We start from the raw sequence: 23909 nt of genomic DNA, 5'->3' as shown, positions 1-23909 counted from the left end.
TTAAAGGATCCCAGTTTTGCAAAAAGGGCATCAACAGGACACCACTACCATCCGGTGCAAGCGTGGGTTTCCCTATAGTGGGATGGATAAGAAACACTGCATTTTGAGTGTCTGATTTTGGCTGATGTTTGAAAGAAACTTTAAAAGTGCTCATACTATAAGCCTGAGATTGCACAAAGCCCAGGGCTAGAAGCATAATTGGATAGAACATAGTTAGGGGTGGAGAACAGGAGAGAAAGCATTCCCAAGAACATCTACTGTGCCACCCCCGTGGAGAGCAGCACAAGTGAGCATCTGCTGTTGATACTTGTGTGGCTCCAACGTCCTGGAGACTGGCCATCCTCAGGAATCTGTATTAATTGTGGTGATGGCTCCTTCTGTGTGGCTTTTCCTCATAATTCAGGGGACCGTAAAAAGAGCCAATGTATTTTGGAAACTATTGATCCTTCTTGCTAAATGTAATTAATCCCGTAGGCTTTCTGGCATATGGATTATTAGGATACATGGGTTGAAGCAATAGAAACTGATTCTCATGAAATTGAAGAGAAGGTAGAAAAGGGAGCAGGAGAGGGAGAGAGAATGTGGGGAATTGAGGGATTGAAGGCAAGACTGAGAAACCAAGCCTTGGAAAGGGCAGGAGCAGAGAGCCTCTGAGAAACCAGCAACAGAACAGACATTCTCTTCAAAAGACTTCCATCTCAGAAACTAGCTTTGGGATGGTTTGGCTTCCACCAATTTCACATCCTCAAGAGAGAATCTTAACGTCCCAGCTTGACCAACGCTTGGTCATTTATTTTGATTGCTAATTCTACCAGGACTGCGGGCAGTGAGGGAGAAGTAGCTGAATTGGTGGTCTTGGCTTTGAGCTATCAGATCACCTCAGTTAGCACTCACATTCTCTCCTCTTTCTGGTTCTCTTTCAGTCATCAAGGAAGTTTTTTCCCATCACGTTCTTCGGCTCCATCACCTGGATCGCAGTATTCTCTTACTTGATGGTCTGGTGGGCACATCAGGTAATGCCTTGAGAGTGACACACATCTGCCTGGATTTTCTCTTGGTTGCTAAGTGGCTAACCAGTGTGTTTGCTTTCTGAAACTGTCACAACAGTATTGCATCTAACAAATTACATATTCCAGGACTGAAGGAATTTATCCCACTTAACTTTCCCTTGTCTCCTGGCCCTTCCCTATAGTGTGGACTCAAATCGGCACAGCCCCAGACAGCCATGTGGAGGAAAGGCAAGTCTCACTGCTTCTTGCCCTCTACAGCCTGAAGCCAGGCCAACCCAGGCCTGGAGGAATGTCAGAGTTTTTCCTGGCTCAGCAGCACTTACTTTCTCTTGGGCAGCCACTCACCTCATGTTCTCATCCAACTGGCTCTTAGGGAAAGAACTGGAGACAAAATGGTCTCTTCCTTGAGCCTCCATTTACAAAAATGATGATGTATTTCCCTTTTACTACTTTTAATTCAATACCAGTCATAATGCCCATCACCAGAATAAACTCTCAGGAATTGTTCGTTGCAACACATGAATGGAGGAATGCGATGCAAAGGTCTTACATTCTCTCTCAAAGATAGTAACGGTTACCATTATTGATTGAATGTATACTACATGCCAGGTAATTCACACCCCTTTGTCCTTGTACATGGGTATAATTTCTATGAGGGAGGTACTATTATTATCCACAGTTTACAGATAAAGAGTTAAGCTTAGAGCTAATTTTTAAAAAAATGCCCAGGATCATTTAGGTAGTAAAAAGCAGAGCTGAGATTCTAACCCAGCACTCTGCAGCTCCAAAACTCATGCTTTTAATCTCTATTATAAACTACATAAATTCCAACTGCCCACTTGTATTCTTTGTCTAATATACCCTTAAAATTATTATACTTAACAGAAATAAAATATAGCAATTTGAAATAAGGAAATATACACCAAGGACATGTGGATAGACTTCTCAACAAATGTTGCTGGAATAACTGGATTTCTCTATGCCAAAATAAATGAACTTAGACATTTACCACCTGCGATACTCAAAACTTAACTCAAAAAAAAACAAAAAACAAAAAAAACTTAACTCAAAATGCACGATAGTTCTAATCGTAAGAGCTAAAAACATCTAGAAGAAAACAGAAAATCCCCATAACCATGGGATAGGCAAAGAGTTCTATGATATAACACCAAACCATGATCCATTAAAAAAAAAAAATGATTAACTAAATGTCATCAAAAGTAAAACTTCTGCTCTTCAGAAAACCTCATTTAAAAAATGGAAAGACAGGCAATTCCCTGCCTGTCCAGTGGTTAGAACTCTGCGCTCTCACTGCCGAGGGCCCAGGTTCAGTCCCTGGTTGGGGAACTGAGATCCCATAAGCCACGTGGCACAGCCAAAAAAAAACCCCAAAAATTGGAAAGACAAACCACAGACTGAGAGAAAATATTTTCAAATCATATCTCTCTGATAAAGCACTTGTATCCAGGATATATAAAAAGCTCTTAAAGCTCAATAATAGAGAAGGCAAGCGTCTACAGGCATCTTAATGTTTAAGATGGACAAAAGATTTGGGTAGATATTTCACCAAGAAAGGTATGCAAATGGCTAATAAGCACAAGAAAAGATATTCAACATCGTTATTCATTAGAGAATGCAAATTAAAACCACAGTGAGATACCACTTCACACTCACTTGGATGGACATAATCAAAAAGACAGAAAATAACAAGTGTTAGAGAGGATGTATAGAAATTGGAAACCTGATATATTTCTGGTAAGAATGTAAAACACTGCAGCCACTTTGTAGACAGCTTGGCAGTTCCAGAAAATGTTAAGCATAGAGTTACCATATGATCCAGTGATTCCACTGTCTATATACCCAAGAGAAATGAAAACATCTGCACAATTTATATGCAAATGTTCACAGCAGCATCATTCATAATGGCCAAAAAGTGGAAACAATCCAGGTGTCCATCAACTTGTATGGGTAAATAAAATGTGGTATATCCACACAGTGGAATATTATTCTACAATAAAAATGAATGAAATACTGATACATGCTACAGTGTAAATAAACCTCTAAAATATTATGCTAAGTGAAAACAGCCGGTCACAAGAGATCACATGCTGTATGATTCCATTTATATGAAATGTGAATAACAGGCAAATCTGTAGAGGCAAAAAGTAGGTAACAGTTGCCTAGGGTTGGGGGGGTTGGAGGGCAATGGGAAGTGACTGCTAACGGGTATAGAGTTTCTTCTTGGAATGACGAAAAATTGAACTTAAATGCTGGTGATAGTTGCACAACTCTATAAATATACTAAAAAACCGCTGAATCATATACTTTAAATGGGGGACTTTTAGGGTATGTGAATTATATCTCAATAAAGTTGTTTAAAAATAAACATAAGGGGCTTCCCTGGTGGCGCAGTGATTGGGAGTCCGCCTGCCGATGCAGGGGACACGGGTTCGTGCCCCGGTCCGGGAGGATCCCACATGCCACGGAGCGGCTGGGCCCGTGAGCCATGGCCGCTGAGCCTGCGCGTGCGGAGCCTGTGCTCCGCAGCGGGAGAGGCCACAGCAGTGAGAGGCCCGCGTACCACAATCAATCAATCAATCAATAAAAATAAACATAAGATACCACTTCACAACCATTAGGATGACTACAACCAAAAAGACAGACAATAACCATTTGTTGATGAGGATGTGGAGAAACAGGACTGCATATATTTGTCAAAGCTCACAGAACAGTATGCTCTTTTTAAAGGGTGAATTTTACTGTATGGAAATTACACCTTAATTTTTTCAGAAAGAAGATATGGCATCACTAACAAAATCCACTGGAAATGTTGACTGATAAACCAAGCATTATTCCTACAAGATATTTTATATTATTCCTATCACAGTTATTTTACTGACATTTGACCTCAGATTACTCTTAATATTTCCAAAAATCCTCGGCCCCCTGAAGAAGTTCTGTTTGCCCCAAAGTCATTATTTTCTACATTTGTTGAAAGATGTTTGCTACCGATACCCAGCAGAAATCATTGCAGAAGGAAAGCTGCTTCTCAGCCTCCAGATTTCCAGGCTAAAAGGAGTGTTTGTTTGCCATTTATAGATATATAATGGCCTTTCCTAATAATCATTTTTATTCTTCCAAGTACTGATAAAGGGAAAAAAGTTATTTTTTTCACTTATTGGAATATATTGTTTTCTAGATATTTCTCTTTAGTCATCCTAGGAAACATCATCCTACAGGCTTCCATCTCTTTCTCTACTCTTTAATGATTATCTTCATTCCACAATCCTGTTTCCTTTTCATTCCCTTGTAGATAAATACAAACACAATGCCTGGAACAATAATAATTACTAAAAAAAAAGCCCAGAAATATAAAGTGCATAAAGAGAAGCCTTACTAGCAAATAATGAATGAGAAGTTCCTCTTTCTTTTCTCCAAAGAAGTACTTTTCTCTTTCAAAATATCCAGACAGCTGATCAAAATAGCAGATTCTGTTCTAAGTCTGTAGCTCTAATTCCGTCACTTGTGCTTCTAAACTGTAAAAGCTATAAAGATAACAAGTGCACCATGTGGTGCTCAACTATTTTGTTATCCACAGTTTTACCACTAATAAATGCTAGTTAATACAATTATTTGGCTACTGTTTGGCCAAAAATAAATGCCCTTCACATAAAACACTTTGTGCATACTTTCCTTTAGTTTGGGGAGTTTTTTGTTTTTACATCTTGAATCTTCATCTTAGTAAATTTCATGGGTGAAGAAAACCTGTGATTCAAATCTATCCCTCATCTAGTTAACTGGATGTTAATTCTCGGTTAATGCTAAGAGGCAGATACAACCTCACGTCTCATTTAGCCAGTATGGCATTTTGCAGATCCTCACTGAACCACAGCAAGGAACTGGGTCATGGAATATGGGAGCAGCACTGGACATGGATTCTGAGTGGCCTCGCTATTTATTTCTATTAGAAAACAAAGGAATTTCCCCCAAGAGACTACTGAGGTCCTTTCTAGCTGTAAACTCCTCTGATGCTCCCCGATTTGATCAGAGTGCTGTTCCATCCATGCACCCATCACCTTGCCTCTGACTCGCCAAAAGCCCACTTCAGTGAAAGAGACTCGCAAGGAGCTTCTGAAAACGGGTTCTCCTTCAGTGAAAGTGTTTCTAGAGCCACCCAGAGTCATCAGGGTTTTGATGTACAGTGAAAATTCGTCATGATTCATGTGACTTCCCACTTTGTAAACTGACCCTGCTAAACCAGCTTCTGTCCCTGCTGCCGGAACCCTGAGGGTTGCACGCTGATATGTTGGAGAGGGACAGGAGTAGGGTCTGAGTTATCACAGCTGATATTTATTGAACATTTTCTTTATGCCTGACACTAGTTGCTATTTGCTTTATATGCATCATCACATTCAATCGTCCCAACAACTCTGAGGGTAGATATTATTATCCCCATTTTACACATGAGAAAAACTGAGACTCAGGGAAGTTGGCCACTGTGCCCAAGGAGTGGCAGGCTAGGATTTGCACCCAGGGCTTTTTGTACCCCATGTTAGCACTCTTAACCACACTACCATTAACACCTCTCTTCAATTTCTGCAATTTTCTGTCGGTAGTGGCATTCAAACTCCAGATACAAATTTTTTTTAAATAGTCACTGCTTTAAAACTCCCTCTAAGATTTTAAATTACTAAGAACGTATTAGATAGTCTGGAACTTATTGAGGGCGACAATCATTTAGTCAGCATCTTCACAGTCTTTGAAAATGTTTCACTCCACGGACTTCCCTGGTGGCGCAGTGGTTAAGAATCCCCCCGCCAATGCAGGGGACACGGGATCGAGCACTGTTCCAGGAAGATCCCACATGCCGCGGAGCAACTAAGCCCGTGCGCCACAACTACTGAGCCCGCAAGCTACAACTCCTGAAGCCCATGCTCCTAGAGCCCATGCTCTGCAACAAAGAGAAGCCACCACAACGATAAGCCCGCACACCGCAACGAAGAGTAGCCCCCGCTCGCCACAACTAGAGAAAGCCCATGCGCAGCACCAAAGACCCAGTGCAGCCAAAAATAAATAAATTTGTAAAAAGAAAGTGTTTCACTCCAAATCTAACAAAAAGTGTCATCAGGGAGAATATTTTGCTCAAATAGGGCACTTTTGTACAAAACTCTTGTTTAACTTTTTCTAGGAGAGTCAGTAAAAGTCATGCTAGTAAAATCATCTAAGTATGCAGATTGATTTGTTTATTCAGCAAATAGGTATTGAGAGCCTACTATGTACCAGGCTATGTTCTGCTTATTAGGGAGACCATAGTGATTAAGGCCATGACCCTGCTCACGTAGATGTCACTTTCTAATGGGGAGCAGTGAATCTGTGCACCACGAGGATAGGTAAACTAGTTCAGCTCACCAGGCTCTAGAGCAGGCATGACCATCAAAATAAAAATAGCTCCCAGCTATGTTTTTAAGCTAGTGGGAACCGGGCTATTCCTATAAATCGAAACAGAGATTTAGAAATAGGTTTATTCTAGAAATAGACCCAGAGACATAGAAAACAAACTTATGGTTACCAAAGGGGAAATGGGGGGGAGGGATAAATTAGGAGTTTGGAATTAACATAAACACACTACTATGTATAAAATAGACAACCAACAAAGACCTACTGTATAGCACAGGGAACTATACTCAATATTTTGTAGTAACCTATAAGGGAAAAGAATCTGAAATATATATATATATATAATATATATATATATATATAAAAAACTGTACACTTGAAACTAACTTTGCTGTACACCTGAAACTAACACAGCATTGTAAATCAACTATATTTCAATTTTTTTAAAAAGAAATAAGTTTATTCTATTCCCCCAAAACCTTTATTCTTACATGCTACTTTGGCCCTTTACATTTTCTCAAAAAATGCTGGATGTCATCAGGTAGGAAACCAAACTGAAAGAATTGCCGTAAAGGTTTTCAGAACTGCAGCTCACCAACTCCAGAAAACATATAAAGCTTTTAAAAGAAAGACAACACGAAGACAAACACATTTCTCAAGAGACTGGAGGAGCATACATTGAAGGCTAGACCAACTGTCCAAGAGAAGTCATCAGTCTTAAAAGGCGAAGACCAGAAGAATATAATAAATGTGCCCCTGTCACTTTTCAATGATGACATACATCATTGTCAAACCCATTTACAAAGGGTTTTTCCATAAATTATAATTTAGTCCTCACAACCACCTTATAAGGTAAGTATTATCGTACCCACTTTATGGATCAGAAAACGAGGATAAAAATATAAGTAACACAGCTGTGTGTTATATATGAAAGTTGTTAAGAGACTCAATCCTAAGAGTTCTCATCACAAGGAAAAAGAATTTTTTTCTATTTCTTTAATTGTATATCTATCTGAGATGATGGATGTTCATTAAACATATGATAAACATTTCATGATGTATGTAAGTCAAATCATTATGTTCTATACCTTAAACTTATGCAGTGCTGTATGTCAATTATATCATAGTAAAACTGGAAGGAAAAAAAAAAAAAGAAAGAGAGGATCAAAGATATTGCCCAGTTGGTCCAGTTAGCAATAGGTCAAGTACTTAATAAATTCCAGAGCCAGACCTTAGACCAAGGTCCTCTGATTCCCTAACTTGCTTTCTCCATGGCTGCCTTGCTGATTTACATTCCTGTGTTACAAAGCCCAAAAACACCCAAAATCAAGTTTTCTGTGAAAATGGTAGAGTCTAAAAGTGTTTAAGAGTGGGTTATAGACACTAGGAAATGTTAAGGAAAAATGGGAACACTGGGTGTCAATTCTTAATCTTCAATGATAAATCCAGGGGCAAATCTGCTACAGGATTTGGTGCCATTGTCAGGCACTGGCCCCTGTAGCCAATGACCAATTGGCATTTATAACTCTGATCTTCTGCTTCCCCTGCCTGGTCTTAATAAAAACCATATAGAGGCTGCACTCTAGTCTTCTATAGCTCTTTTTGGAGATGATCTGTTTAATCCTCATGTGAACATTCCTGATCCCTTGGGTCTGAATATCATTAAAATATAAAATCCTTTCTATCAATGATGGTGCCTTATTCCTTGTTATCATCTCAATACTCAACACAGCACAGAGTAAGAACTCATTAAAAGGGAGTTGCATTCAAATGTTAGTGGTTTTGATGGTTTTGTGACTTCAGACACTCATATGTTTGTCCCTGTCGTTGCTTTTAGGTTGGAGAGACAATTGGCATTAGTGAAGAGATTATGGGTCTGACCATCTTGGCTGCTGGGACCTCCATCCCTGACCTGATCACCAGTGTCATAGTGGCCCGGAAGGGGCTCGGGGACATGGCTGTGTCCAGCTCTGTTGGAAGCAACATTTTTGACATCACTGTAGGGTGAGTAGAGCTAGTTGTATAAAGGTGCACATCAGCTCCACCACTGTCTTTGTCTTCTTAGAAGCTGTGAAGACATGACCAGGATCTCAGAGCCCGAAACCAACCAATACCAATAGAAAGTAAAGACTGGTAGTACCATTCAATTTCACCAACTCCAATTTTCATTTTCAGAGAACTTCATGAAGAATAAGTTATCCGTAGACAGGCAGAAACACATAACTTGCATACGGAGTGGGTGTTGTAGGAAATACTTCAAGAGAATTTCACCTATAAAATGGCATTGGCTATATGTCATGAATATTCAACATTCATAGGTGACTGAGATGCTCTGGTGGTTTCACTGTATTTTTCTCCATGTTCTAATTCTAATAAAAATCCCCACCAGCCTCAGATGAGATTTGGATTGGAAAGCAGACTGGAACAAACATAGGCCCAGAAAAAATATCCCATCTCCTTCCTTGGAAAATGCTGGCAGGTTTGGCATTATCATTTCTTTATCTGTGCTGGTGAAGATATTCAAGGTTTTTTGAAAGTCAGAAGATGAGATCTGTTCTTACAGTTAAGCAAACTGAAGTTCTCAATATGAATAATCTCAAGCGGATCCGATTGGGGAGGGATGCTGTCATCTCTATCATTTCATTTAATGTGTCCAAGTAAAAGTAGTCTGATAAATAACCTTGAAGGGCAGCCCCTTGAGAAAGTAAGACATGGGATATTATCCTTATGTTCCCGGAAGAACTGAGCTCTTGCATTTGAGTTTGGAAGACCACTAAAACGGATCTACTTTCTCATTGAACATCTTGAATATTGTTCTCTTTTATCTTTTCCACTACCTAATATATAAAATAATTTTTTTCGTTCAGTATCTACCACATGCACTGTACATACATTTTTATCTATTTAAGCCACACGACGATCCTATGACGTATGTATTTTCATCCCCATTTTTCAGATAAGGAAACCAAAGGGCACAGAATTCACACAACTAGTAATGAAATAGCTGGGATTTGAACAGAGTCTGTGCTCTCAACTCCAGCACTACCTGTGCATAAAACGCTGCTCTGAGCTTCCACTGTCTGAACCACCTTTGAGTTCCAGAGATGCCCTCTCCTACCATTCTTTCTTCCTTTGCTGGCATCTCTCCCTCAGGAGCCCTCCCTGCTTGTCTGTCTGGAAAACTCCAATTTACCCTTCCAGTGTCAACTCAAATCCTGGTTTTTCTGATTCCCTTAAGTCTTGCCTGGGGGCTCGTGCTCCTGTATACTTTCTGTATATCTGTATCTCACACTCTTGTCATGCTCCTGTCTATCAGTCTGCCTGCTAGACTGTGAACTCCCCAAGAACAAGAACTCCCCAAAGCCTAATACGATGCTTAATGCATGGCAGTGGTTTGGCAGATGTCTGTAGAATGAATGGATGAATGGATGGGTGGATGGATGAATGAATGAACGAGCGGATGAGTGAGTGAATGCCTGAAAAGGTGTATTTTAAAGGAAAGACATCCCTAGTATAAACAGTGTTTCTCAGTTCCACTGCCGACACTTTTAGAGTAGTTTTCTTGGTCAATATCTTGTATAAACAGAAAGAAAATATTCTGTACCACAAAAAGAGAAAATCCTACACATTGGGAAAAATTACCATTGTTCTATGAGACAAATTTGTCGTGTTTTTGAAAAATATTATAGTGAATTGCAAGATGCGTTTTGTTCATTGTTCTTAAATTTTATATATCTTGTAACTTAAATGAAACTTAAATGAAAGTTTAAAGAAAATCACCCCTAATCCTACTACCCCAAAACATTTAACTTTTGTGTGTTTTTCTCCTAATATTTCAGAAAGTTTTCTTAGTGAATAATCAATTTTGCCCTGTTGGAGGGCTTTTATTTTTCCATTTTAAAGCCATTTATGCCTAGCAAAGAGTAGGCATCTATTAGTAAATTACTAAATCAACCATTTTTCTAAGTTTCTTCATAGCTCTCATAATTAACATTCTACAGCTTCAAAATATTCCATCCCGTTGCTTTCAGTTTAGCATTTACCCTTTAGTAGGACCTTTGTATTTTTTTCAATTTTCTGGTATCATGGGTGTTTTATGAACACCTTTATGAAGAAACATCTCCTCTTTTAATTATTTTTTTAGGATAAATTTCTTCAAGAAATATTGATGGATTGAAGATTATAAACATTTCAATGGTTATTGATGTAGTATATTTTTCTAAAAAGTCTTTCCCAAGAGTTTATACCAATTTACAAAGTCATTAGCAATATATTGAGTGTAACAGTTTCTGAACAGTCTTGCTAGCATTTGCTTCTTGTTTATAGGATTCATACGTACTCAAGGTAAAGGATTTAAAAACTACATGTAAAGCATAAATATATATACGGCGTAATACACACCAACATATCAGCATATATAAAACATAAATACAAACCAACACCACTTTTTAAATTTATTATTGAAGTTAGATTGCTGTTTATGTTTATCCTTCTTTTTAAATATAGAATCATACCATGAACATTTACCTGTATCATTATGTTTATGATTTTTAATAACTACGTAAAATTACATTGACTTATAGTTTGCTATTTAACAAGCTGCCTATTATTAGAGATTAAGTTATCCCTAATTTTTCACTACTCAAAATAACACTGAAATGATCACCTTTCTGAATAAAATTGCATCTGCATTTCGAATTATTCCTTGTGCTTAATCCCTGACAATAGAATTGATTGGTCAAAAGTATTAAAAATGTCATATGTCCCCCAAAGGGTTTTTATCTATTTGTAGTGCTGTCAACCACAACTTCACCAGAATTGGATGTGTGTGTGTGTGTGTGTGTGTGTGTGTGTGTGCGTGTGCGCGATTGCTATTCTCTGTCTCCATTTAAAAAAAATAATTTGGTCATTTTCACCACAGATTTCCATACCTTTTCTCCATTTATCATCTCCTCCTGTCATCCTGTACAGATCCTCCAATTCACCTCTTTAGGGCTAAGAGCAACACTTTAATCTCAACTAGGAAGGAAACCCAAAAAAGTGATTTCAGATCAAATTCAGAAATCACCTGCAGCAGCCATGTCTTTGATCTTGTTCAACCGTAGAATACATTCTCTCTGTCCTCCCTAATTTGACTGGGAAATAGATCAGGGTTTCTCAAGTTCACCTGACTTCCTTGTAAATATGATTCCCTGCATCAGCCAGGCCTGAGTCCTAGTGAACCTAACAGGACACTCGTCTCCAATCACAGATTCCGAGAAGCTAACGCTCCGTCCTGTGCCTTCCTCAGCGTGCCTGACTGCGCCCCCTTCTACCCTGCTTCTCTCCCCCACAGGCTCCCACTGCCCTGGCTCCTGTACACCACCATTCACAGGTTCCAGCCCGTGGCCGTCAGCAGCAACGGCCTCTTCTGCGCCATCGTCCTCCTCTTCATCATGCTGCTCTTCGTCATCCTCTCCATCGCCCTCTGCAAATGGAGGATGAACAAAGTGCTGGGCTTCATCATGTTTGGCCTCTACTTTGGATTCCTCGTGGTCAGTGTCCTCCTGGAAGACAGAATCCTCATGTGCCCTGTCTCCATCTAGCAGGAAAAGCCATATCTTGAGCCAACAAAATGGACTGTCCCTCCCCGCTCAGGGTTGTAGGCTCCTTGACCTCCGCTGGCGCACAGCTCTGGGCATTTCAAGTGTTCCTCCTTGGTGGCTTTGATAAGGGGGTGGCTTCGCGCTGGGCCCACTCATTTCTTGGGCTGCTCCCACCCTTGCCTCCTGCAGTGGCTCCATGCAAGAGACAAAGAGATCCCAGCATTTGGGGCTTCTCTCCCTGCACTGCTCACAGGTATTCCTCCCTGGTCATTGTCATGATGCAAAGAATGACAGAGGTGATATATATACATATAAAAAATATATATTATGTATAGATGCACATGCACACACCCCTGCCTGTTCCTGTATTATACCTCTCCTTCCACACCTATAGAGTAGTACATACCTGTATACAAATACAAAGAAAGAAAAATTATAAATATATATATATATAATCATATATATATATATATATATAAATACAACTGCATCTTTTCAGGGATAGCTCTAGTATATTTCTAGTACCTATTTGAAGAGGGGCATCAACCTTAAGTCTGAGCTTTACCTCTTAAGTGCAAGAGGTGAGCTAAGAGAATCATTGCTGTGACCTTCAGCCTACCTTGGACATACTGGGATTCTGCCTGGTACGGTGGATATTTTAGGAAAATAGATTGCACGAGGGAGGGCTGGGTGGAGAGGGCCTGTAGGGGCCCTGAAATGAGCCCTCCAAAATATTCCCACAAGCCAAACCGGGAAGACCGTCTCTCCACCCCAACTGGGGTACACTCTCTGAAACCCACAGGGTTATTGGGACATTCAGAGGTAAAACCCAGGCTGGGTGGATACTGGTTTGGGGCAAGGGGGAGGTGACCAGGGCTGGGTTTGGGGGAGGGGGGGTTATATATTGCCCCAGCATGCAAGTAGAAAATATGATTGCAAAGCAAATTAGTGCACTTCTAGGACAGCAAGACTATATAAACTGAACCTATACTGTTGCAATGCATGTCCCATTATCATCAAAAGAAGGGGGGCAAGTTTAGTTGTGATTGTCATTCAGACGTATTTTGATGCTAAGGGCATCAAAATGCCTGCCAAGAAAGCCTGGATATGTACTAAGAAATACCATCCAGCAGAGGCGCTCAGTGGGACTTGCCCCCTAAGGATGTGGTTCTTTAATGCATCTTCCAGTGTGGTCATAAAGGGCTTCAGTGGCTGAAGGAAGAAATCATTGTTCCTCTAACCGATAGAACTAGAATGACTCTGATCAATACTGCTTGGATTAAGGCAGCTTCAAGATGTTTGGAAAGGCGTTTGTTAACTAGGAAGGTTTCTGAGTCCTGTGTCTAGTGGTGCCAGGACCAGGATCTGGTTAAAGCCCATGGACCATGGGTGTCTCTCCTGCCATCAGGACCGCATTTGGGACTCTTTCTAGCTCACAGAGTACACTGCAGACTACACTCAACAGCTTCTTTACACTGGCTTCAAGCCAGTCACTTCAAGGATCTGATTTTCAGAGCATTCAAGGGACATCTTCATGTCATTCATTCAGTGCTCCCAAGTTCTATTTGACATTTTGTATGATTTCTCAGGTCTATGTCAAAAGAAAATAAAACCGACAGAGAAAAAAGATTAGGTGGACTAACTTACTGAAAAACATGCAGAGTTTTTCATTTCCCCAAATCATGCTTCCTTATAATCAGTTGAAAAAGTAAATAGAGGATGGTGCATTATTCTTTAGCCATCCTGCATCTAAGTTGGCACACACCATGGCTTCTCTCCAGTCTGTTGTGTCACTGATGCTGCTATGATTTTGCGGTGAGCACGTCCCTCCTAACACAGGGAGACAGGATGCAGAACTCACAACTGAATAAAGATGAAGATCAAGCTCAGCATTCCTTCCACAAAACCTCAGCCCACTCCACAGAGCATGGCAGTCACAGGCAGTGCCCATCATTGCTCTTCTGAGTGGAGGCCCAATGGGAAAGCAGGAAGCCAAGATGGCTGCCACCCAGGAGGCCAGCTTCCCAGTCTCTCCAACTGTGCAAAGTCGGGTGTTCAGTTGCGTGAGAGAGACCCACGTCTCCTTCATCAAGGGCAGGATTTTGTGTTGAAGCAAGAATTCGTGTTAGTTCCTCTGAGTGAAAGAGAAGGAGTAAGTGAACATTGAGTTAAAAACCCTGATGGTTTTCCCTGTGCATTACTTGAAGGGGAGCAGAGTTGTTTATTGCAGGAATGTGTATGATGGACTGGTTGGTTGTGTGGAAGAAAGTTTGAGTAGGTGACTCTGACTCAATTGCAGATTGACTATATAAAACCAGAAAGGAGGAGGGAGATCCAGTGCAAGCCTGTTCTTATTCCAGCCCTTCCCCACACTCACCCTGCCTCCTCACTCTTTCCCATTCATTCCCAGCTCACGGTGAAGACTCATCCAGGCAGCCACAGGGCATTTGACTTGCCTGGGAGCTCCCTTCCTAGGGAGTGTTGTCAGTCATGAAAAGTTGCATTTGAGAAGATGCTGTTTCTCAGCCCAGTTCCCACCTCAAGGGTGTGCAGTGTTGGCTCACTGGCCAGTATGCAAGCACCTCCCTGCCCCTGCTTGCCCCCTATAAGTTGTCTGTGAGGTTATGTGTTGGGCTTGGGTAAACCCAGACAGAAGTGTATAGGATGCAACAGCGGATCTTTAAAAGCATTCAAATCATTAACATAATTATAAGAAAGAACTTTCCACAATACGGTTTTCTGAGTAGTTCATCTCTAGTGCCTGTGTAAATACATATATAAATATATATCTTCATACCAAATCTATATATATATATACACAATACCACTTACATCATCACCCTCTGACCCAATTACATCCAGGATCCAAAAGCAGGGAGCACCAAAGTTTGCCTTAGTGAAAGGAAAGGAAAAACATGCACACCAACAACCAAAGGGAACATTTCCTCCTGATCTCATAAGGTTTGTTTTGTGCACAAGTACATACAAACACACACACACATGAACCCTCCCTGTATATTTAAATGGCCAGCCATATCCCTAATGGTGACGTAGAGGCAAAGAATGCACAGTGGAAAAGTACAGGGGAAAAAAATTTAGACTACAGATACTCTCTTTGTTTTTCTGGAACAGGGTGCAAATATCAAAAATTCAAGCGCCAACCTCTTACTGTTCAATCTAAAATAAATGAGCTGGGGCTTCCCTGGTGGCACAGTGGTTGAGAGTCCGCCTGCCGATGCAGGGGACACAGGTTCGTGCCCCGGTCCGGGAGGATCCCACATGCCGCGGAGCGGCTGGGCCCGTGAGCCATGGCCGCTGAGCCTGCGCGTCCGGAGCCTGTGCTCCGCAAGGGGAGAGGCCACGGCAGTGAGAGGCCCGCGGACCGCAAAAAATAAATAAATAAATAAATGAGCTGTACGCAAATGGTTCCCTTTACCTGCAGCAAACCAAGCAGGTCTTACTTGCTGTCACCTCCCCTGTCACCCTAGGCAGCCTCAGGACGGGAGAACGACTTGGTTCATGCTGAGAATACCCAAATAGACCCTTCTCAATTGCCTCTGGGAATGCCCACGCCGAGTTCAGCTGCCCTCTGAACCTGCCTAGACCCTCAAGAACTGAAGCTGGAGATGAGAGGGTTTGCATGCAGCTTCCCGGGCCTAAGCTGAGCCAGGCAGCGGCAGGTCAGGAAAACACAGTAACGTACACGGACTAAGGGGGAGGGTTGCTTATCAGTTTGGCTGAGGCAGCAGAACTTCCTAAAGCCTTGCCCAGAAGATTATAAAAACAGGCAGGGACTGTTGCATATTTGGGGAAAATGCTTTGTAAGGCTTCTCACAGGTGTCAGCTGACAGGGGCCATTATAATTTATTTTCTAGGGAAGACGTGAATCAGGTGTTTGGAGGCCTTTCAGCAAAACACAGCTGCTTTGCTGATGAGACATTTGATGATATTAATGTACATCACTGCTGGGCAGGGAGAGAGTTGGCAAACTCCCCACCAATGCTCATAGCTCTTAAACTCCTCTGTGACAAGGATGAGCTATCAAGGGAAGCCCTCCACCCAAGACCACCTTAACAGAAAGCTGACCAGGGATGTGACAACAGATAGAGCTGCTGGCCAGACAGACAGCTGGAAAAGATGGGACTAATGTTAACTGCTCTGCCGAAATTGCTGGGTTGGAATAACACGTGGGTCTGAATCCAAGCATGTCAGAAAACTTCAATATGCTTTCTTCCCTACATCTACCAACAAGGCAGGCGTGCACACGCACACGCACGCGCACACACACACACACACACACACAAGATTATGAGCATGCTATGCTTCCTTGCACCTGGACAGATTGCTACTCCAATAATTAAGTGACTAGTAATAATTAATTGGATTGTTACAGCTCTGTTCCAGAAGAAATAAAGGGAAACTGTTCTCAGGATGATTTCTGGAAAAATCAACTGTCTCCTGAAAGCTTGTTATAGAAGCTAGTGCTCATTCTTGCTAAGCCAGATCTTACATAACCACCTGGCTTAATATTTTTAAAAGACACATGCTCAACTCCTGTACCTCCCTCGGCAAGACTGTCTTCAATTAGTAGGTGAGGGCTTGTCGTGAAGAGAAAGTTAGTGAAAAAATGAAGAATAAGGAAAAGGAAGAAAGGAGAAATTAACTTACTTTTACCAGGATTCCCAAGAAAGCAAATATCACATTGATATATATCCCTATGTAGTTTTAAATAATTACAAATTTCAGGCTTTTTTACCCAATTACAAAAGCCTATATAGAGTCCCAGATAAAAATATGTTCCCCTCTCAAGAAGACATTGGGAAGAAAGGTAAGGGCCTCCACTCCACTAGCTATTTAAGGTTAGCTCCTTGCCTCTCTAGCTTTGTGTTTCATTTTTTAATCTCACAGCTTCCTATTCATTGAAATATCTAGCAAACAAGAAAAGCAAGAAGGGCACACTCAGAGCCAGCTGAACTCCACCACTCATTGTGAGATTACGCTCTTTTTTTTCACTTTACTGGAAGCTTCGAAAAGGCACAGGCAGGACTTCCCTGGTGGTACAGTGGTTAAGACTCTGTACTCCCAATGCAGGGGGCCTGGGTTCGGATCCCTGGCCACGGAACTAGATCCCACGTGCACGCTAAAACTAAAAGTTCACATGCCACAACTAAGGACCCTGCCTGCCCCAACCGAGACCTGATACAACCAAATAAATATCTTTTTTAAAAAAAGGCATGGGCTGCAGCACAGAAACCACCAGGAGCCTTTAGGTGTCTGTAGAAAACACGGGTGCACTCATGTTTGTTATGGAAGTCACACGTGCTTTCCACCTAGATGCCCCCCAGTGTGCTCACTGCTGCTTCGCCCACCTTCCTCACTGCACAGGGCATCGGCCTTGCCCAGCACCACCTGATTTCCATCATGCTCTTTAGTGGCAGTTTTGTTTAAACAAAGTGAGAGTAAGCTACAAAGGGCCCAGGAATCCACAAGTCAGCCAGTTTTTTTTAGAGAGAAAAAGGAGCCTCTAATTATGACTGGATAGACAACTCTGTTCAAATTAGCAAACAAACAGTGGGGACACTATGGAACACCAAATTACCTAAGCCAAAGCCCTTCCACCAAATGATTGGTTGGCAGACTGGAAAACCATAAAGAATTTTTTTAAAAAACTGATAAAGACCTAAGTGTGAAAGAGTGCCATGGAATTGGCATTGAGGTTACGAAAGGTTTAGTTCTGTTAAGAGCGCTTGTTCAACCTATCACCCTGATCCAAAAGACAATCCCTTTGCAGGAAAGAAATCCTAGCATAGATGTTCCTGGTGTAACCCAGGTCTGTCAGCTATTAACATTAACAACCATCCGTGTCAGAAAAGTCTTCCTCCAGATTCGCCCCAGCCCCTCACGGAGATGAATTCACCTTTTTTTTTTTCTGTTCGGCAGAAAAGAGTTGCATCTGGGCACTCTTCACTGTTTACCCCTGACAGAGCTGGGAGTCACCACTATGTGACCCTTTATCTATTTGCATCAAATGTTATCTTCAGATTTTTATTTCTGAGTCTTTCTCTCTAACCCTCAATAATTTTTAAGTTTTTCTTTACTTAGCCTTTTAAAATGCTTTATGTTGCTCTGAAATCATGGAACCTTTTGACTACTCATGGCACAAGTATAAGATCTGAATAGGGAGGAATGACAGCCTCAGACCCAGTGTTTACCCCCTGCTTCTGCACTCCTCTGTGCCCCTTACCTTTTAGAAAGTCACACTTCATTGCTAATTCACATTAACCTTGTGTGCCCTGTGACTTCTATATCTTTCTCCAAGACATTCAGGTGAAGCAAGTGCATTTCTCAGCTCGCCCAGTGCATTTGGATGGATGTTCTTACCTACCATGAGCCCCTCTCCCTTGGGCCTTACTGAGTGTCAGTTTGTTTCTCTCTAACCCCACTTCCAGTTTTCAAGTCTAGGTTGGGCCCAGTGCTTACTCCCCTTCCTGCTTCTCACCACCAGCCTCTCCACTTTACTTGTACTTGGCAAGTCTAATGAGCCTTCTCTCCATCTCCGCATTAAGGTGAAGATAGAAAAATGCTAGCCCCGTGGGCCTAACAACTTAGTTTTGTGTAATTGACTACTTCTTGGGGGGTGGGGGGAGGGACTCCCTCCTAATTGATACTAAAATGGGAACAGAATTCACAACTACAAGAGAGTCACAGAAATGCCTTAAAAGCACCAGTAGGCCTCGACTCAAGTACTAACAGGCATTTATCCTCCGGTGAAAAGTCTGATGTGGCATTGTCTTGAGGCCCTGGTGAGGTGAAGCTCACGGACTTCGTTTCTATGGTCATAATCCCACACTCAACAAGTACTCAGAATGGGAGAGACACCACTGGAGATCATTCAGGAACTCTGGACCTGCACTTACCTGCACTGATTTACCAAAAAGAATCTATATTTTCGCTCTAAATAGGAAATGGGGGAAATGGTTGGACCACCTCTCATCACCCAGTATTGCAGTGCATTTACTTCCTTGTGTGGTGGGTTGGCTGGGAATTGTAAGATTGTTGATTGGTGTCGTGGCCCAGGAAAATGGGGTACAGTTCACCAAAAGGCTGCAAATTTGCTCCTACATTCTCACTTATTGGGTTGCATATTCCTTTACAATGGATCTGGAAGTAACTAAGTCCTTGGGACTGACAGTTCTCGAAAAGCATTCAACTAACCAAAAGAGAATACTAATTTTTTAAATCATGTCATCAAAAAAAGAGAAAAAAAAAGGAATGAATGAATGAAGTCTGAATCCCCAAATAAAATAATTTTAAGGATGAAATTACATGCAGGAATTAAGGGTAAAAAATTCTTTGCCATTTAATTAAACAAATCTCCGATTCTTCTCATCAGGCTAAAACTGAAGGACAATGGATGCCTTTTAGGTTTTTTAATTTTTTAATATTGCACTTTATAGTATCAATACTTCATAAGAGACAACTGTCTTAATTAAAGCCATAAAATACCAATAATACATATATTCAGGGCTTCTGAATATAGTCAATCGATAAGCAGTCCATGAGTCATTCCTGTTTTGTATTGTTTGTTGTAAATTAGAGTTTATCTGTTCTGTTTTTTAAGGCATACAATTATTGTTCTAGACAATCCTAAGCTGATAAATTTTAGATGTGTACTTTAATAAAACTGAAAATCAAAGAAATTGTTCATTTCACAAAAGCATTCTTCACTTTCAAAATAGCTTGTTAAATAGCAAGGTCCTTTAAATAGCAAGTTCTGATACTACAGTGAAAGTATTTCCTTTTTTAAGTTACAGATTTACTGTTTTTCAGGAATCCATTTGTTATGTAAAGCAATATAGACAGTGAAATGGATAATTAGCATATATGTACCCGGAAAATTTAAAGTTTGAGTTTTTAGGTAAATATAAGATGGGTCTAAGAAGTTCCCTTATAAAAGTGGCAAATAGAGATATACAGTTTATCAATAATTTATTACACCTAAATTATAAACCTTCCTTGGGAAGAAAGCATATAAAACAGGAGACTTCATAATGCATTGGATTTTTTTCCCCTTTTCTGCTAAACTACATAATTTCTGGCCCAGTATCATAGACTGCTTACACGCATGTACACACAGATGTCCCCACAACTAGAAACTTCGTTTCACTTCATCACAATTTTTTACATGATTTGAGTAAAAGCTAAAAGAATGACTAAAAGGCACTTAATAGCCTAGAAATATCTACCACCTGGGTACCTAAATTATCTCTATAGAGTAAATATGTGTGTGAAATTGACCAACCCCATCAATTTTAGGTTTAATTGGCCATTTGCCCTAAAGAAAGATTGTCTGGATCCAGAGCCAGTGATGTTTCTGTTGGGGGCTGTTTTGTGGTCTGAAGCGTCTCTCCAAAGGGCAGAGACTCTCCATCTGGATGAGGGAAACTCTGTGGGGATATAATCCTGTTGAACCCTGCACACGAAGTTTTGTGCCCTGCACCTAGCCTGGATGTTTTTCTTCTGCTCCAGTTTGAAAAAACTCCAGAAGCAACAGCTTCCGTCTCCAAGCAATCTGCAGTCTCAAAAGTGCCATCAAAGAGTAGCAAAAACTACCTTCCTGGTTTAATGAAGTGGCTGCTAGCACTAAAGCAAAGATAACTTATACTGTTGTTCTTTGCATAGTGTTAAAACAGAGACCACGTTGTCGACACCGACCCCAACATAGGCATTGCCCTAGAACTCGTAAACTGTCTTTTGGACAGGTTACCTTACAAATATCAGAATGCCATTTTTGTAAAGGATCTTTTTAGGGATAGATGTCATCTCATGCTTCCTCTGTTTGCCTCCATTTTCAAGAAGCATTTTAACCTCTATACCCCTACAAGGATCCAGTTGATGCACTTCCAAGTTACTTTTGTCATTTCCCGTGTGTTCTGTTTATTGTGATCAATTTTCGCTGGAGGAGGAGATGTATGGAGATTTTGCGTCAGTTTATTCTCTGTGAATATGTCTGTACATAGATGGAAAACTGTATTTATTTGTACATAGTCTGTTTGGAGTAATGTGTTTCTGTCACATGGACTTCACTCTGATAAAGGGCGTTTCTTCACTGTGTTCATGTTACACTTTCCACACCTTTGTGCTTCTACTACTGGTAATCAACTCATAGAATATCTCACTTTATGTAACTAAGTCTCCTCGGTGTGAAAAGTAATAGTAATAAAATTATTGACTCAAAAGAAGTGTGGTTTTGCTCTTTCCCTGCCACCTCGGAGTCCCTGCCGCCATGGCCGAGGAAGGCATTGCGGCTGGAGGTGTGATGGACGTTCATCCTGCTCTGCAAGAGGTGCTGAAGACCGCCCTCCTCCACGATGGCCTAGCACGTGGAATTCGGGAAGCTGCCAAAGCCCATCTTTGTGTGCTCGCGTCCAACTGTGAGGAGCCTATATATGTCAAGTTGGTGGAAGCCCTTTGTGCTGAGCACCAAATCAACCTGATTAAGGTTGATGACATCAAGAAACTGGGGGAATGGGTAGGCCTCTGTAAAACTGATGGAGAGGGAAAACCCCCTCAAGTGGTTGCAGTTGCGTGGTGGTTAAGGGCTATGGCAAAGAGTCTCAGGCCAAGGATGTCATGGAGGAGTACTTCAAACGCAAGAAATGATCAAATTAAAAAACTGGGCTCTTGTTCTTAAAAAAAAAAAAAAGGGTTTTGGTTTTGGAATAATCCTTGCCTTCAGCTAATCGGGACCCTCAGGAGCGCAAGAAATTGACACACAGTTGTGGAAGTTTCACTGCAAGGGCTCAAAGGAACAGAGGGCAAGAAGTAGTTACTGTTGATTATAACCATTTACGGGGTGCTTACTAATGTCATTTGAGCTTTCCAATGCCTGAGGGAACCTTGCGCACTGAAAGGACTACTCTAACAATTTGCTTTTAATTAGTTAAATATATTGAAGGTTGTAAATTCAAAAGCCTAGCCTTCTCTAAGCCTTTAAATTCAATTTCGAAGTCTCGTATCAACCTATTACTTTCTGATAAAAATAAGAATTCAGAGTCAGTTTTTTCTTTGATTACACTCAATTAACTGATAACTTTAAAAGATTAAATTCTAATGAACCCAATTTACGAATTTAATTCCCTCAGGAACTTTTTAAATTTTACACATTTAACATACCCGATTCTCTCAAACACTCCAAAACCCTGACAGACTTACAAACCTAAAAAGCAAAATCTTCCTATGCACTTAAGCAATTCCTATTAATCTAATATATCAAACTTAAATAAAATATAATAAACCAGGCTATCCAAAACACTTAAATGCCATTTACAATCTTAATAAAAGTCTACTACACCTTTAAAATCAATACCATGAGTCTAGTATAATTACACATTTCAAATTATAATCAGATTATCTAGTAAGCCAGATTTATTTCAAACACCCTGAAATACAAATACACACAAAATATCCCAAGGATTATAAAACTTATTCCTAAATCATACCAAAGTATTACTACTATGAATTTGCTTTACTTTATTATCTGTATTTCTATAACGTCTTCCCAGGCTTTGAAAAGTCACCTCACTATGGAGCATCTCTGGTAGGATAAGATGATGTAGGTGGAGTCACAATACCATTATTTATCATTTAGAGAATTAACCCAGAACATGACACATGGTTCCTACATACCACCAAGATGATTCTACTGGAGCCAAAAGGAATCATAACACTCAGGCTCTGAGTCAAATTCTGTCTCTTCTCCCTAACACCATACACAAAAATAAGCTCAAAATGGATTAAAGACCTAAATGTAAAGCCAGAAACTATCAAACTCTTAGAGGAAAACATAGGCAGAACACTCTATGACATACATCATGGCAAGATCCTTTCTGACCCACCTCCTAGAGAAATGGAAATAAAAACAAAAATAAATGGGACCTAATGAAACTTCAAAGCTTTTGCACAGCAAAGGAAACCATAAACAAGACCAAAAGACAACCCTCAGAATGGGAGAAAATAGTTGCAAATGAAGCAACTGACAAAGGATTAAGCTCCAAAATTTATAAGCAGCTCATGCAGCTCAATAACAAAAAAAACAAACAACCCAATCCAAAAATGGGCAGAAGACCTAAACAGACATTTCTCTAAAGAAGATACAGACTGCCAACAAACCCATGAAAGAATGCTCAACATCATTAATCATTAGAGAAATGCAAATCAAAACTACAACGAGATATCATCTCACACCAGTCAGAATGGCCATCATTAAAAAATCTAGAAACAATAAATGCTGGAGAGGGTGTGGAGAAAAGGGAACACTCTTGCACTGCTGGTGGGAATGTGAACTGGTACAGCCACTATGGAGAACAGTATGGAGGTTCCTTAAAAAACTACAAATAGAACTACCATATGACCCAGCAATCCCACTACTGGGCATATACCCTGAGAAAACCATAATTCAAAAAGAGTCATGTACCAAAATGTTCATTGCATCTCTATTTACAATAGCCCAGAGATGGAAACAACCTAAGTGTCCATCATCGGATGAATGGATAAAGAAGATGTGGCACATATATACAATGGAATATTACTCAGCCATAAAAAGAAACAAAATTGAGCTATTTGTAATGAGGTAGATAGACCTAGAGTCTGTCATACAGAGTGAAGTCAGAAAGAGAAAGACAAATACCATATGCTAATACATATATATGGAATTTAAGAAAAAAAAATGTCATGAAGAACCTAGGGGTAAGACAGGAATAAAGACACAGACCTACTAGAGAATGGACTTGAAGATATGGGGAGGGGGAAGGGTAAGCTGTGACAAAGCGAGAGAGAGGCATGGACATATATACACTTTTTTGGGGGGGGTGGGTTAGGCAGGGTTGTTTTTGGGTTTGGGGGGTTTGGGGGTGTT

General features: G+C 40.7%; 1 protein-coding gene and 1 pseudogene across 2 annotated transcripts in view; both read left to right on the top strand.

The window, feature by feature from the left end:
• Nucleotides 1-12250, top strand: part of SLC24A2 (solute carrier family 24 member 2) — a 240791-nt gene extending 228541 nt beyond the window's left edge. For both annotated transcript variants that reach the window (XM_060014790.1, XM_060014789.1), the window contains 3 exons: nt 924-1013; nt 8245-8411; nt 11743-12250. In XM_060014790.1, coding sequence (XP_059870773.1) covers nt 924-1013; nt 8245-8411; nt 11743-11992 — 507 coding nt within the window. In that variant the 3' untranslated portion in view covers nt 11993-12250. The remainder of the gene's footprint in view (nt 1-923; nt 1014-8244; nt 8412-11742) is intronic.
• Nucleotides 12251-21278: 9028 nt separating this feature from the next.
• Nucleotides 21279-21655, top strand: LOC132426669 (small ribosomal subunit protein eS12-like; annotated as a pseudogene).
• The last annotated feature ends 2254 nt before the right edge of the window (nt 21656-23909 follow it).

The sequence above is a fragment of the Delphinus delphis genome, chromosome 6 (assembly GCF_949987515.2).
Source record: "Delphinus delphis chromosome 6, mDelDel1.2, whole genome shotgun sequence".
NCBI classification, from domain to species: Eukaryota; Metazoa; Chordata; class Mammalia; order Artiodactyla; family Delphinidae; genus Delphinus; species Delphinus delphis.
This window is presented reverse-complemented; position numbering and strand designations above follow the sequence as displayed.